General features: G+C 41.3%; 3 protein-coding genes across 11 annotated transcripts in view; 1 reads left to right on the top strand and 2 right to left on the bottom strand.

Moving 5' to 3' along the window:
• LOC100748232 (G protein-coupled receptor kinase 1) overlaps positions 1-1,764 on the bottom strand; it is a 23,918-nt gene extending 22,154 nt beyond the window's left edge. The window contains exon 1 of the mRNA XM_012391562.3: positions 1,154-1,764. Within this exon, the coding sequence (XP_012246985.1) occupies positions 1,154-1,266 (113 nt within the window). The 5' untranslated portion in view covers positions 1,267-1,764. The remainder of the gene's footprint in view (positions 1-1,153) is intronic.
• Positions 9-8,105, top strand: LOC100749498 (pre-mRNA-processing factor 17). 3 transcript variants are annotated; one of them, XM_033323633.1, is made up of 4 exons: positions 9-200; positions 5,504-5,705; positions 6,873-7,067; positions 7,881-8,105. In XM_033323633.1, the coding sequence occupies exons 1-4, from the start codon at positions 46-48 to the stop codon at positions 8,040-8,042; spliced, it is 714 nt and encodes a 237-aa protein (XP_033179524.1). In that variant the 5' UTR covers positions 9-45; the 3' UTR covers positions 8,043-8,105. The 3 variants fall into 3 exon arrangements, with proteins under 3 accessions (XP_033179524.1, XP_033179525.1, XP_024226836.1); XM_033323634.1 differs by lacking the exon at positions 9-200 and adding an exon at positions 4,865-4,959; XM_024371068.2 differs by lacking the exon at positions 9-200 and adding an exon at positions 5,070-5,427 and having other exon boundaries at positions 5,498-5,705.
• Positions 8,106-11,180: 3,075 nt separating this feature from the next.
• Positions 11,181-15,483, bottom strand: part of LOC100748426 (protein phosphatase Slingshot) — a 73,523-nt gene continuing 69,220 nt past the window's right edge. For all 7 annotated transcript variants that reach the window (XM_024371059.2, XM_033323630.1, XM_024371058.2 and 4 more), the window contains 4 exons: positions 14,708-14,902; positions 14,227-14,496; positions 13,365-13,921; positions 11,181-13,256 (listed from right to left, as the gene is read on the bottom strand). In XM_024371059.2, the coding sequence (XP_024226827.1) occupies positions 11,185-13,256; positions 13,365-13,921; positions 14,227-14,496; positions 14,708-14,902 (3,094 nt within the window). In that variant the 3' untranslated portion in view covers positions 11,181-11,184. The remainder of the gene's footprint in view (positions 13,257-13,364; positions 13,922-14,226; positions 14,497-14,707; positions 14,903-15,483) is intronic.

Consider the following 15,483-nt stretch of genomic DNA (forward strand, 5'->3'; position numbering starts at 1 on the left):
TGTTTTTTTTTTTTTTTTTTTTTTTTTGTTTATTTCATATACGCGATGCTAGAGGCTCGCTTCATCGGTTTCAAGAACCGATATGGAAGGAATAACGCTGGCCGGTTAAGGAAACAAAATTTCGGTCAGTTAACGCGGCACTACGGTAGAACTCTGTTTATTCATAGGAATTTTATAACTGATTTAACCGTGTATTTTGGGTAAGTTGAATAATTTTTGTTTAGATACATACGCAGCCTTTCGCGATAGCTTACGTACACCTGTCCAACTTTGCGTATCTGGCTTACCGAACAAAACAAAAACGTACTTTGTTACAAAATTACTTACGCTTGGATATCGATTGTTCTAAAAGAAATTACAAAAACTGAAACCTTCGACTCGCCAAAATATTCGGATAAGATCAGGTCAGAAAATTTTAAAGCCCTTGGTTCTTTAGACGATAAGAATATATAAGATAATAATGGTAGAACGTTATCGTTATTAATACTACGAAAAATACTAATATAATATCAAGTTTATTATTTTTATAATTTCGCGAAGATACAACACGTGTGTATAGTTTTTGTAACACTGTATTCTATATTTCTGTTCCTCTCTTAACAAAGGTGAATATGAATAAATCGTTACTATCCAAACCAACAGCGAAGCCTTCGAGACTCTGAATAAATCGTGTTACATTTATCAAAGGATTCGTACAGCTAACGTTCTTAATATAATCTCTTATATCTAAAAGGCGTGTAACGTTGTATATAGACTTTTACGACTGATCGTAGATAAAAGCTTGTTTTTCTTGTGTCGTATAGATTCGTTCGTCATAGCCATATCATTCGCGTTTTATACATTAGTCGTCCGTGGTCGAACGTTAACAAACTATACGGGCGTGCTCGATTTCGATTTTCTACGTATCGTCTCTTATTATCTAAACTAAGAAGAATGGTAGGAGGTAGCTAGTGAATTTGTATCGCGGAAACCTCTACTATTATCTAAACTGTTCTATCTCCACGTTTGGATAAACGCGACTCTACCGTATATACACGTAGTACTTGAAGCACCGCTCACGAGTTGGTCGTTCCCATCGCTACGATCGAGACTACGAGACGGTGGTCGTATGGGCAAAACGCGACGGTAGATCGACAACTATCGCGAGATATACCTAGGATCGGGCAAGATGATCTTTTTGCTCGCACGAGCAGCCGGTGTGCTCTTGCTCTTCTCCATAGCCATCAAGTAGCTGACGTCGGCCAGCACCGCCTCGAGGTCCGCCATTTTCCTCGGTGGTCTCTAAATCTCTCGATGTTGGACACGGCTCACCCTGGAGCTGTTTTCTCGACGACACTCGGTTCACTGTCGCGTACGTGTTCTTCTCACTGTCGCGACGCCGGGAACGCTACCGACGCCGACATTCTGATCGAACGACCGACGTGCAACGAACTTCGCGAGACTGACAGCTCCGTCGGGTATCTACGCGCGATTTCTACCGAGGGAACCACTAATTCGACGAGCTCTCTCCGCTCGAGGTTAACGACACTCCCTTCGAACACAACACAATCACCCGCGCAACTTGTTTACCATTCACGCGGGCGAGACAGAGTCGATCTTCCAACTGCTCATTGTGAGTGCTTTTTAGTTGACGAAAACGATCGGGAAACGTGCAACCGAGACGCGGTTTTATACACGGTCATTCACGACAATGGGCATGGACAAAGTCGTAGGGAAGCTACTGCTTACCGACTGACAGCTAGAGAGCTACGAAGCCTCGAGCCCGCGCGCATTTGTGTGCTGATTGGTGGATTGCTCTGTGTTTCGTTCGTCTCTCTTTTTCGCAAGCTTGCTAGCGACGCCTATCATAGGGATTACGAACTAATTTGATTTCACTAACAGTTCCCTTACCGTTGGATTATCATAGCTTTTCTTCGGCTTTTCTCTACTTTTATTCGAATATGTCCATTATTCTTTCGAAAGGATTATGGCAAGTTAATGTTATTATCTTAAACTCCGAATTTTTATAGATATTCATACTTTTATGATTATAATTAAATTAAAGAAGCGCGACTTAGAGATTCGTTTAACTCACTAAATATACATACATACTCGTCGAGCACGTTATTTTGAATATTTTATATATGTGCATATATATATATATATTTATTTATTTATTTATTTATGTACAGAATATACATATCATATTCTGTACATGAATATAGTAGTTTTATTTATATTATTTTTATCCGTTGGATGGCGACTTTTTGAAAACTACTTTTAACACCAATGCAAAACTGTTACTCATATTCGTTATATTCGATTTAAACTCAACTAAACATCAACGATAGTTTGACCTATTCGATCGGACAAATATTTGCAAATAATCAAACGTGGCAAATATTTGTATTTCGAGCTGGTAAATTTATATGCGCGTATTATGAACGAGTGAGTGCCAAATTCAATGTTCAGTCAGAGGAAAACGTAACGAAGATTATATCGTTACGAATGCGTATTAAAATTTGAAATTTATTTTCGATGACACGAAACGTTACGTGACGTTACCATCGTAACTAATCGTAGGAAAAATCACCAGAAACGTTAGTCCTTCGACGAGAGTCGATTAGTCGATGAAATTACATACGTACCAGTGACTAATTAGTAATTGTAAGTCGGTGATATATACCAACGGACGTACTAGGAAACTTTTTTATCCGATATCGATAAGAAAGGTGACTACTATCTATCGTTTTCGAATTAACTCCGTGTACGATCGTTATATATCTTCGAAAACCTTTTCTTTAAAGAATCCAAGAATTAGAATTACAAAAGATCGTACGAAATAAGAAATGTGATAGTTTGTGAATACCACGCTGCGTTTTATACGATTCGGAACGACTGTAAATATAACGTATCGGATTTATAGAATCGAAGGACGAACGATTCTGAAACACGCGGTTGAAGTTTTCCAAAACTGATCGTCACTTTTAATATGGGGAAATTATAGCCTCAAATTCGTTAAATGGCGATAAAAGATGAGTCTAAAAGTAATATACGTAATCGATGTAATAGCATGAATGCCTTGACACCGAATAGAACGTCGAAAACAAAGTTTTAAGTTCAATTCCGTCTGCAATGGTACGTTTATTTCACTTTAACAACAACGTCTATCCATAAATCACGTTCAACAGCGTGCTGCATATTATTATACAGTACATCGTTTATTTAAATTCGTGATCGCTATTTATTTACCTAAACAATGTATAACAGTGCAATTTATTATATTTTCTGGTAATTCGTTTCCTGTATGTTATTAATAGCGTCGATGAAGTTGAGCCAGCCTTGCCGAAAGCAATAATAATTATAATGGATCAAGAACGAATGTATATGGATGACAACGTAACTGTCATTAGACAAATGTATGCAAAATTTCCTTTAAACAAAAATAAAAGAGACGCAGTAAGTTGTTTGAAACTAATTGCGCTTATTTGCGATTTAAGAGAACATCTTTGGGATCGTACTGTGATAAATTAAATTTAAACAGAAATTTTTCGAAATTTAGCGGTTAAAGATTCGTTTGTTTTCGCATAAACTGATCGCCGATTATAGAATCATTTGTTAACAAACGTTTCGCTACTCTTAAGAAATCACAAGCAACACGTTGAGTAATTAATAATAATTGCCTTAATAACGATTAATAAAAATTGCCCACCTGGCAATGTTTTCAGGATTAACGAAAATTAAGCAACGCAAAGTTTATTTTATCGATATTTCGACCGATAAAACTTTAGCCGATAAAAGGATACTGTTTTAGAGAGGTCGGGCAAGATATTCTTTGCATTTGTTACACGGAGACCTATGACTTTTTGGCCGCTGGCCTTATGGATGGTACGATAAAATTGTACAAAACCAGATCGGACGAAGTGTTGACGCTGCGTGACACTGAAATGATGCAGAAACCAAGTCCGACGACCGCGATTAAGCACAGACCTGTCCACAAATCTCATCCAATCTCGCGTACCCTCCTTGCAACCTGTTAGTACTCATTGTCAGTTTATTTTTTATATTGCTGTGAAGCGATAAAGGATTAATTTTTCGCTCGGTTCTTTCTCCTTTTACCGTATTTCGTTGGTCCAGATGCTAGTGGCTGCGTCAAATGCTGGCATTATCCAACTTCACAGTGTCTTTACACGGTACGGGAAAAGAGGCAGGTGCTGGGTTTAGCTTACCATTTTCGTCTGCCAAAGTTCCTAACTTTAGGCGACGATGCGAAGCTTATTCTTTACGACGAAGAAACCAAGACGCAGGAAAGAGTATTTCACGCAAGGTTTCCTATCATTACTGAAATATATTTCATCATTATTGTCTTGGTTGCAGTGGAAAAGCAAAATGTAAAAACAGTATTTCAAAGTTTTCCTTGTTTTTAAAACGTCTTTCAACCATAATATAATTTAGGCTGCAATAATTTAGACATGACAACGAATCGAACAGTTCTATATAGAATCGATGCTATTATATATCAGTGCTATAGAGCTGTGTATATTTGTCGATCATCGGGTACGACAATCTCTACAGACGATTCAAACGTTTTAGATCAAAATCAATTTGTTTCGACGGATCTACGTCTTGTAACAACGTCCTAGAGAGTGGAAGACTTCAAAGTCACCTTGATCTCGTTAAACGTGATTGTAGCTCGTTTCTGATCAAGACTAACTGCTCAGGGTCGCTTCGAATCAAATAAACTCGCACCAGGTGTCCACTGACGGTAGATTTCCTAGTTAAACAGATAGATTGATCGCTCCGCTACGACACATTTAACTCGATATAAAATTCATTTCTTTGTCACTCGTATCGCGAGTGGTCCACAACTTCCAAAGACACTTGACGAAAAATCTTTCGTACGATCACATTTCTCTGGTTTCTCTTAACATGTACAGTAGTACTAATAGACTACTAAGAAACGGTACTAACAGAGGATCGGTAAAAAGGAACTAAAATCTTGCATATCGTTATCAATATTCTCATCGCGGTATAAAATAATCGTGTAACGCACGTGTAACGCACAACGCGCGTAAGATAATGTGCGCTTTTATTCGCGTTCTCTTCAGTTACGTTTCATTTACAAACGGAACGACTCGGCGACCATCTTAAACGCAATTACCCGCCACGCGGACAATAGCCAACATTCGTTCCTATTTACAAACCGTAGTTTCGCTAATAGTTATTTAGAACGATTTCAGTTTACGTTTACGTTTCGATTTGTACAACTTTATCCAACAGGATAGAAAAATATCACCGACTACAAGTCATACACACTTTTTTCGATCTATGTAGAGAAAAACAAGCTTTTTAGCGGTATTCGGCGTTCACAGTTGACTGAAATTTTATTCGCTACAACTTGCTTCACCCTCTTTCTATTTACAGCATCTCTTCGAATCCCGATAGAAGTTTCACATACAAATATTTCCTTTTCGTACGTTCTCTTCTCTTATTTATTTATTTCCTGCTTTTTATCACATTCTAGCGAGTCATTGGAAGCCATGGACGGTCATAAATCTAGAGTGTTCAGCGCGTGTTTCAACCCCAGATCGGCACATGAGCTGATAAGCGGTGGTTGGGACAATACTATTCAATTTTGGGACACTAGGCAACCATACGCACTCAGGAGAATATCGGGTGTGCATATGTGCGGCGATGGACTCGATATCAGTAGGAATGGAAGAGAGGTACACGTATTTATATCCAGAATTCAAAGTCCAACTATATCCACCTTAACACGTTCTTATTCACACGGCAAATATATAAAAATTGTAGGAGTTTGTCTCTTCAAACCAAATTCTGGTCCTGAAACGACGCATCCGCTCTCTCCATACGCTTTTCGTCGCGTTTACTTCTTCAACAAGTCGGAAATCATTCGCGATATCGGATAATCGATATTTTACATTTGTCAATTCTCGTACGGTAAACGGTGGGTCAGTTTGATTTAATATTACTTGATATAGAAAAGACGATTCTATAGTTCCTTTTCACCCAAGATGAGAGTAGAAAAACATTAAAAGAGGGCAGTATACGTATTTTCAAAATTTGTATGTATTGTAAATATCGCATCTTTTCTTCGGACAGTAACATTGTACTTTTCTCGAATATAATCGAATATCGACGTTTCTCATTGTTTTGTCGCATACAAAAATATGCGGTACCGTAATTTCTTGTTCGATTTATTCGTCAGCGATCACATTTTAACAATAGTTTTACGTACAGATCAACGAGAAAAATTGATTTATCGCACCAAAATCCACAGTTCTACGTAACAAAGAGTGCAATTATGTTTGGCAGTAACATAGCATCGAAAAAGCAGCTATAGTCTTTCTCCGGTTTACAAAATCATACGCCGTAATTCTGTCAAAGTGGATACAAAAATTCGAAATTTTATCCACAAATTATTTGAATATTGTTCCAACGACACAAGAAAGCAAAAATGCATTAATACTGTTTATAGAGATAGCTAAATTAGAAATATATAATTTGTATAAAAACATAAAAGGAACGCATCTTTCGAATTAGCAAATGAATCGCCAAATTTTTCAACGTGTAACATTAAATTTCTATATACATACTGGAAAAAAAATGAGCCAAATTGACCCAACACTCACCCTACCGGGATTTAAGCCATCATCATGCAACAATCTCTCGCTCGTAATTCTTAACCTCTTGGTTTACCATCTGAATGAAAGGTGTTCGAACGAAAAGTAAAACGTAACGTGTAAGAAGAATCTTTACAAATTATTAAAAGAACACGCTACACGTGCTAATCTTTCGCTTAGGAATCAGACGTTGCGGGTGTTCTCTTCATTTTTTTCTTTTTTATTAACAAACAACTATATTACGAACAGATTTTGTCGTGCGCGTGGCAAAGAGAGAATCCCATACAATTGTGGGACTACGGTAGCGGAAAGTTGCTTGCTTCCTTGGAACCCGACAGCTATCCTTCCCTGCTCTACTGTGGCAAATACGTGTCGAACATGTTCATCGCTTGCGGTGGCACGGATACCAATCTCTTCAGAGTGATCGACTTGCGATCTCACGCCGTAAATACAGATTTCTCATACGGATTTCGTTCGCTCGCAGTGCACAGTCTTTCGGTAGAAACGATATAGTCAAGTCGTAAATTAAAATATCAATCTGCGTCTAAAGTCAGAACCATAGCGATCCGTTCTGAATATGCACATATGTATGTGTATGCACACGCGGCATAAAATCGGAACGCTTCGAACATGCTTCGATTCTTAAGGCTGTTGCGTCTTCGAAGTTCGATCGTAAGTTCCGAAAGAATCGGAAGTTTTCAAAGTATCGAAAGCCTCCTGACGATATTCCATACTTTGTAGTATACGGCAATAAATAATAAGACGTAGCATATGATAGCGTATAAAACATTAAATGTGCATCGAGATCTCAGACTTTTGGAATCTGGCACTTTCATTCGTTTCACACACTTCGTTCACACATCTATGCAACGTGTAACATAAAAAAGATAACGGGTATAAATTTGAAAATAGTTTTGGTCTCTTGGTCGCGTGAAATCTAAAATTACGTTTAAAAATGATCACTTTGCCAAAATTGAACTAAAATCAAAGTGCCAGCATTCCGTGCATCTGATATTTTACAAGTAGATTTTGATTAATCCCGACCTGAAATTCAAACCTATAGAATTACGTGATAATTTGCAGAAAAAAGTTGACAATTAGTAAGTCAAACAAGATATGATCAACGAACGCATCATGAAACTTTCGCATACTCGTACGGATAACGAAACGTCGTATTTTTAAATAACCTGACTATATCCCTTCCGTCGAGTATACTCGTTACGCAGATGATGACGACGACGATTATTTTTTCGACAGACGTTGGCGATGATCAGGAATTTAAGAGGTGGTACGTACAGCTTGGACACTGGCCCGATAAACCCAAAGCACGCAAAGAAAACGAGGACCATCTCCGTCGTACCACAACTTGCGTTCTGTGCTGGCAAGCGGATATTCGAGATAGACGCGCAACCAAGTTGATCGTCCATCTTTCTTCGGTCGCTCTGTGTCTTGTCCATGAAAATTAAACTCTGCCACGAAAGCGAATCGATGTTTTCTTTTTCTAGTTTGTAATTACGACACTAGATGCTAGATACGCGCTTAAGAAATAGTACAATTCGAATAGCGTAGATTTTCTTTGTTTCTTTCACCACGAAGATAATTTATGAAGAGAAATTTTTGGTTCGTTTCGTATCGGAATTGTATAAATTATACAAATTAGTTTAGCACATTAACGCTAGAAACACCAGAGCTTACTTTTCTTGACATTTCTCTGAAATATATTCGTTACTCTTATTTCAACGTCTCGAGGGATATCTGTCCCTGAAGACCTTCAACAGTTATCTTACTCTTTAGAAGCAAATAATTCGCGATAGCGAAAATAATAATATTTAAGTCGACTGGTACGTTCCAGTGTTTAACGTCACGCGGAACACCGATATTCGATAAAAATTTTCGAAAATGACGATACGAGCCACCGATGGTACACACAGCTCGAGAAGAATATCAACGCGAAGCCACAAAGAAAAAGGAAACGATCTAACGAATAATCAGTTTCGTGCTGAATATCAGTCGTAAAGCACAGCATTGGCAATGTAACATTTTTATTCTAACTTAATGTGTTACAGTTTTTCAGTAGCATTCGGTCTCAGGATAGCTTCACACCCCGGATCTGTTTCTTCCGAGGAAGAACGAACAGAGGTTAAAACAAACGTATGAGAAAATTATCCGCAAAATTATCTCAATAATAAAATATATCTCTACGCACACAGTGGTCGCGGCGCATCTTATCAAAAAATGAGCCTCGCATTCATCATCATCATCATCATCATCATCATCACCACCACCACCACCGTCGTCATCATTACCATCATCATCATCATTACCGTCATCATCACCACCACCATCATCATTATCATCATCATCATCATCATCATCAACAATCATCTTCATCATCATCTTCTTCATCATCATCATCGCCATCATCTTCATCATCAATCATCTTCATCATCATCATCATCATCATCATCATCATCATCAATTATCTTCATCTTCATCTTCATCTTCATCATCATCATCATCATCATCATTATCATCATTATCATTATCACCATCATCATGAACATCATCATCATCCATCATCTTCATCTTCATCTTCATCATCATGAACATCATCATCAATATTAGGACAGTAGTATAAAATTGGTCGACATGGCTTTGCGAATGCAAATAAGAATGAACGGTCCGATGATATGTCTAAGAACGACGAACGTTGATATCGAGCCGCGTTTCTCATTGTACTTTTTCAAGTTGCAATTACGGTAAAATCTTCGATAAACAATTATCGTCACTGGTCAATGAAGAAAAAGGGGAGAAGGAGCAAGGAGCATAAACAGGGAAAATGGGAACAGAAAGAGAAGAATAGAAGAAGAAATAAGACAGGACGATCGAACTGAAAAGCGAAAATGAAATATACATGAAAGAAATTGGATTCGCGCGACGATGCTTTACACACGATATACAAACTGACACGAGTATAAAGAGAGTAGAAGAACCGATCAAATCGTTCGAACGATTCGAGGCAGCTCCCCTCGGGATAAAGGGGAGTGTAGGGTGGGGGCGAGTTATTACTTTCGTCTCTCCTCGCATACTGTGCACCATTCTAATCACATCTTTCACTCTAAAATACTAATTAGTACAGTTTAAACGTTACACGTCGTCGTTCCGAGGTGTGTCTCTTTATATGTATAGAATCTGTATCTTGCATACGCCTCGGCGATCACAACGTAGACAGCAGAAGAAGGAGTCAGAGCGATATTTTAGTACATAACGCGAGGCCCGGACCTTTCGTTCACAGCCTGACCGGAGCCGACGCTATCTTGTGTCCCGATTCAAGAACACGCTGGCTCCAACTTCTACGCAACATCCCCGCATACACAACACATCACGTTTGATTCCAAGCCCATATTAGGTCTATTAGGTGACGACACGTCGTAGGAATAACAGTGTTTTCCGCGTCCTCCGAGAATTGTTGCATTTCCAGCTTAAAAAATAATTGAACTAATTAAGAGCAGGCCAAGGACACGTCTGACGAAGAAGGAACATAAAACGTTGAAGGACCTTGAACGTGCCTTTTTACAATTACATGTATACAGTCGTTGACGGTAGGACAAGGCACTTGTATCTTTTCGATATCCCTTGAAATCTATACCAACGTAGAAACTGGTCGTTTCTCTTTTGTCTTTCTTCCTTTTTCATTTTCACTTCGCTTATCAACTATGTATCTGCTTATCAAACTGCTTATTAAATATTCCACGCGAACATACTCTGCTGGACGAATACATAATATGTAGCGTTTAAATAGGATGGCGGTGATAAATACAATTAATTTCTAATTCACATTAATTTCTACCTAAAAATTTGGACAAAACGTAGTTTTTCAGAAGCTATTATTCGTTATTCGGGCTGTTCTTCGACATCGCAAATAATTAATACTTGCTCGTACAGGAATTAAAGAATACAAACCGTGTAAATTTTGCTCCAACAATAACACTAAAGCTAACGAATACAAAAACATCGCAAATGATTTTGCTCGCTCGCTCGCTCACACACACACACACACACACGCACGCACGCGCGCACGCACGCACGCACGCACGCACGCACACGCACACGCACACGCACACGCACAACACGCGCACACGCACAACACGCGCACACGCACAACACGCGCACACACACGCACGCACAAAAAGCATGGCTTTGCCAGGTAGATACGAAAAGCTTGTACACCGTGTCCGTTTGAAGAAGCATCGAAAAAATACGGGTGCTCTGTCGTATCGTCGCACAGCATAGTATAGGACGTTCTCGCAAAGATTAGAATTGTACATCGAAGAGATGGTGGGAAACGAATCTATAGAAAAATCCTGTGTCCCAGTCGATTTAGTCGTCGAGCTCGAAGAGAAACGATCCTCGACTCGTTGGCATCAAATAGAGATCACACGGTTTCACATCGTGGCCACGACAACGCAACATACCCATGCATTCAGGTACGAGCGCTTAGATTCGACTCAATGGGAGAGAGAAACAACCAAACGCGTAAACGTTTCCCTTTTTTCTTTTCTTACATGGTGTTGTAAACCGGACTGCTGTGCCTAGGCCTGACCTGCAGCCTGGCAAGAGGATGCGTCCTGCCGTGCTGTTGCTGCTTCTTACTAGCTGCCACAACACCAGCCGATGGGACTGGTGGCCTACCAGGTGCTTCCGGCGCTTCATTGAACAGAGGAGTAGACGAATGATTGTTAATCATGATCGGCGCAGACCTCCTACTATATTCTACACCAATTTTCGACTTGTTGCTGTGTTGTGAGTCCATCGACTCCCAATCCTTGTCTTTGTGCACACGCAGCTGGATCTCCGAGGACTTCCTGGACTCGGGCTTCACCTCGTACTTACCAACCAAAACTCTCACCGACCTGTCTTCCAAGTTGTCCTGAGTAGCCGTCATCGAGTCGGCGCACGACTTCTCTTTCTCTTTGACCTCGGACGGGGCTTGAATCTTCGATTCGTTGTGGGGAATCACCGGCGAGGAGGGCAAACTTCTGATCTTTACGTCCCTTTTCGGTCGACAGACCGTAATCGGCGAGTCGTTCTCGAAGCTGTTCTCCGGACTCTTTTCCGACTTCGTCGACTTCGCCTCGAATTCTTTCTTGAGATTCTTTACGATACCGGAGGTACTTCGCGGACACTCGGTATCTGGCGAGTCGTCTACCGACAAACAACGTTTGTTAAATATAGATTTGTTACTCAGGTTCTCCAAGACCATCTTGTGTTGCTTCACCGAAAGACACTGAGTAGTGTTGACCACGCACGGACTGGATGTTTCGCTCTCTGACCTGCAGGATCTCAAGGATAGGGGTAAGTCCGAGTCCGAAGAGAGAGAAGATGGCGCCGGAGCGCTCGTCGATAGTCTTCCAACTTGACGAACCGACGCTGGTGAGATGTCTATTCCTCTGATAGGACTTGGAGAATTTCTAACAGGATCTACCTTCAAACCGTGTTCCTGGCTAGGCGAGGAATCCCTCCTTCGTGGCGTTGGCGACGCGGTATGCTGAAGAAGTACCGGATTGTACGATTCTTCCTCGACTGGTAATCTGTCTTTCTCTTCCGTGTCGGAATTTTGCGTGCACACGCGTTTCACCGTCCCTGAGCTGGTGTTCTCCTCGAGCTTTTGCTTGGTACGTTTCACCGTGCCTGGGTGCCAAGGTATCTCCTCCTTGTCGTAAGGGAAGAGGCCACTGGATCCGAGCAGATCCGAAGGCCGCATGTCGTACGAGCCCCAAGAACTGTTCCTCGACGGTAACGTGGCCCAGGAGCTGTGCACCGAATTGTTGTCGAGGACTACGGCACTGTCGTAACTGCTCCAAGAGCTCTGTCGGCTCGGAGAGTCTCTCGTAACCGGCTCGCCTTGCCTTTCTTCCCGATCGAACACTCGGTCAACGTGCGTACTAAACGGGTCACCGTCCTTCTTGGTCTTTCGCGTTAACGTACCAGGATACACTGTCGTCGTTGTCGTTGTCGTGGTCGTCGTGGTCGTCGCGATACACTCACTCTCCGCACTCACTTCTCTGTTAGTCTTAGCGTTACTACACGAATTGGTACACGTTGCATCGGACGATGATGCAGTCCAGACTAGACATTCACTATTACTACCGACTTCCGTTCTCTTGCTTTGCTTCTCGCCGGGATCCCACACGCTTTGCTTCACTGCCACCGTAGACGAAGCTTCCGACGAAGGCTTCTGCATACCGAGTCCATTCTCGTTCAGTTCGCAGATCGGACTCTGTGGCAACGGTTTCCCGCCGTCTGAATCGGAACTCGGAGAAGACGGCTTGCTGCTGACTGCTTCGAATTGATTCGTCAGGTTCAGCACCAATCCTTTCCTCCTTTGACCCTGCTGCGTTTCTAACTTGCTAATTCGGTTCTTCACGGTCGGAGTGTCTGGCGAGGGACCTGGTAGGTGGACGATTTTGTTTTGAGATACGCTGTAAGATTGTCCGTTGCCGCATGGCATCAAAACGTTCCGAGCTTCTTGCGACATACTGGTCTTCTGGTTGTTGGAACGTAGCAAATCTTCTCTGGTCACTTCCGTACTTCCTGTCTTATCGATGCTTTCGAGGGACTGCGAAAGGGGAACTAAAAGGGAACGGAAACAGGTCGAGTTCGAGATTACAATATAAACATAACCTATAAAAATAGCATGCCATATTTAACAAAATGGAATTAAACGAGTAGTAAACGTACCAGAAGGCAACATGGTTTCGCTAATTTTCACATTCGGCGACCAACTTTTCGGCCTCTGGCTGGTCTTTTTTAATTCAAAGCCCGATACAGTTTGCAAATCATTGTCCACGTTGCCAGACTTTTCCTCCTTCTTCGACTGATCTTTCGTCGACGTGGGAGACTTCAAGTTCGTATCCGACTTGGACCTCTGAAGCTTCTCTTTGTTTTTCATCGCGTCCAGTATACCCTGATAGGTCTCCAGTTGCAGCAGAAAGCTGTTGTTAGGTTTGATGCAGTTCCGTTTCTCTTTTACGTGCTTCCAGGCTTGAGAGAAGTCCCAGTTATATGCTTTCATCGCGTACGCGATCACTACCGAGGCAGATCTTGACACTCCCATTTTACAGTGCACCAGCACTTTCGAACCTTCTTTCTTTGCCTTCGTGATGTATTTGAACGTATCGTCCCAGTGCTTCAGCAGATCGGTCTTTTCGTCGTCATACACGCGTACGTTCAAATACGTGAACATCCCGGGGAAGAAGTTGTCGATCTCTCGAGTTACGTTCAGGATATGCCTGACACTGTATATTAAAGAATTTTTAGTATAGGAAAGATTATTCAGAGATAATTGTGAATTATTATCAATCTGTACGTAGCGTAGCCAAACTTGTTCTTGGCGGTTCGATAACAATGGAACGAATATTTGTACGAGATAAATCCTTATTACGATATATTCGAATTTAACGTTACTCTACTATAATTGGAAAAATTAGGTCGTTCTCGAGTAAACAGCGCAAGCTTAAATGGACAGAACGGTCAACTGCAAATCGGATAAAGCTAAAAGGACGGAAGGATCTCGAGCGATAACAGGAAGAAAGGAACTCACCCATTCTTCTGGAGCTCCTCCAAGTTGCTTGCGTTCCACTCGCTTCCTAGATAAACGTGGTCAAATATTTCAGTCGGCGCGTCCATCTGACCCAGAATGGTGAGCATCTCCTGATCGATGAATGGCTTAAACTCCCCGAGATCCATGTCGAGGTCTTCCTCGAGACGACCTCGAATGTACTTCGAGGTTACCTCGTCGAGGTCCACGGACATCATGATCTCCTTCAACGTCGATCGGATCACGCGCTCAGTCTCGTCCCTTTCTCTGGGTCTGTCGCCAACGAATACATATTTAGAAACGAAAAAGGCCAAAATGTCCGAAATAAAATACACATTACGATATTTCAGGGACAAAAGAAATCTTTACTCGGGGGTATCGCTTTTTTAGTCGAGCCGAAAAAAGGTACGAATTTGCTTTAACATAAGCAGTATGGCGTAAATAGTCCTATAAAGTAACCAGAGATGGTAATTAACGAACTTACTTGGTGCGTACGCTGTCCGGCGACGGTGGTCTTCGAGATTCCAAGTTGTCCATAGTATGCCACTCGTTAAGACACGAGCGATCGCTCTCGATTCGTTGCTCATAGTAGCTGACCCAGTCGTGTGACAGCCCACCCAGGAAGTAGTTCTGTTCGCGTGCCTTACTCGACACTTTGTGCAACGTCTGCAAGGCCGACCTGTACAAAAGTTGCATGAAAATTTCAAATTATTATAATCGCTTGCTATCCTTCTGCAGGTTTGAGCATTTTAAAGATGGCCTCCTTGTTTAGGAAAGCTTTGGTCACCATCATGAAACCATTTACCACGATATGCTGCAAGAAAGTCAGAAAACTCGATGGAATGGAATTATCGCGGTAAGATCGAGGGATTTTCGCGTCTCTTATCGTTGATCGAAAATAACATTCCAGCACGGTAATCGCGAAAGGTTTATACATGCATTCCCTCGAAGAGGTGAGAGAGAAGTCATCGTCAACTTTTCGGTGACGAAGCAAAGCTTAGACCGAATGGTCAAAGAGAATTACTTATCTCGAACGCAAACCGCTTCCGCTTCCAGGCAACAGCAAATACATACTTGGTTGTCTTTCCTTTCTCAGTGGTTCGAGATCGTTATATTCGGTATAAAAGAAATTAGTTCTTCGTATCGCGACTCGTATGATTTTACTTCGATACAGTGGAATATTTCGCGCCAGCTTCCATCTATAACTGGATTCCATTTACGCACTTTTACACTTTCTACGCTGCAACTTTTAAATTACGA

Source organism: Bombus impatiens, unplaced genomic scaffold (assembly GCF_000188095.3).
Source record: "Bombus impatiens unplaced genomic scaffold, BIMP_2.2 scf_1080, whole genome shotgun sequence".
Classification (NCBI taxonomy): domain Eukaryota; kingdom Metazoa; phylum Arthropoda; class Insecta; order Hymenoptera; family Apidae; genus Bombus; species Bombus impatiens.

Coding starts and splice junctions, on each gene's coding strand:
- LOC100749498 (XM_033323633.1), top strand. CDS start 46: ATGCTAGAGGCTCGCTTCATCGGTTTCAAGAACCGATATGGAAGGAAT. Junction 5,706..6,872: donor TCAGTAGGAATGGAAGAGAG/GTACACGTATTT, acceptor TATTACGAACAG/ATTTTGTCGTGCGCGTGGCA. Junction 7,068..7,880: donor TCGACTTGCGATCTCACGCC/GTAAATACAGAT, acceptor TTTTTTCGACAG/ACGTTGGCGATGATCAGGAA.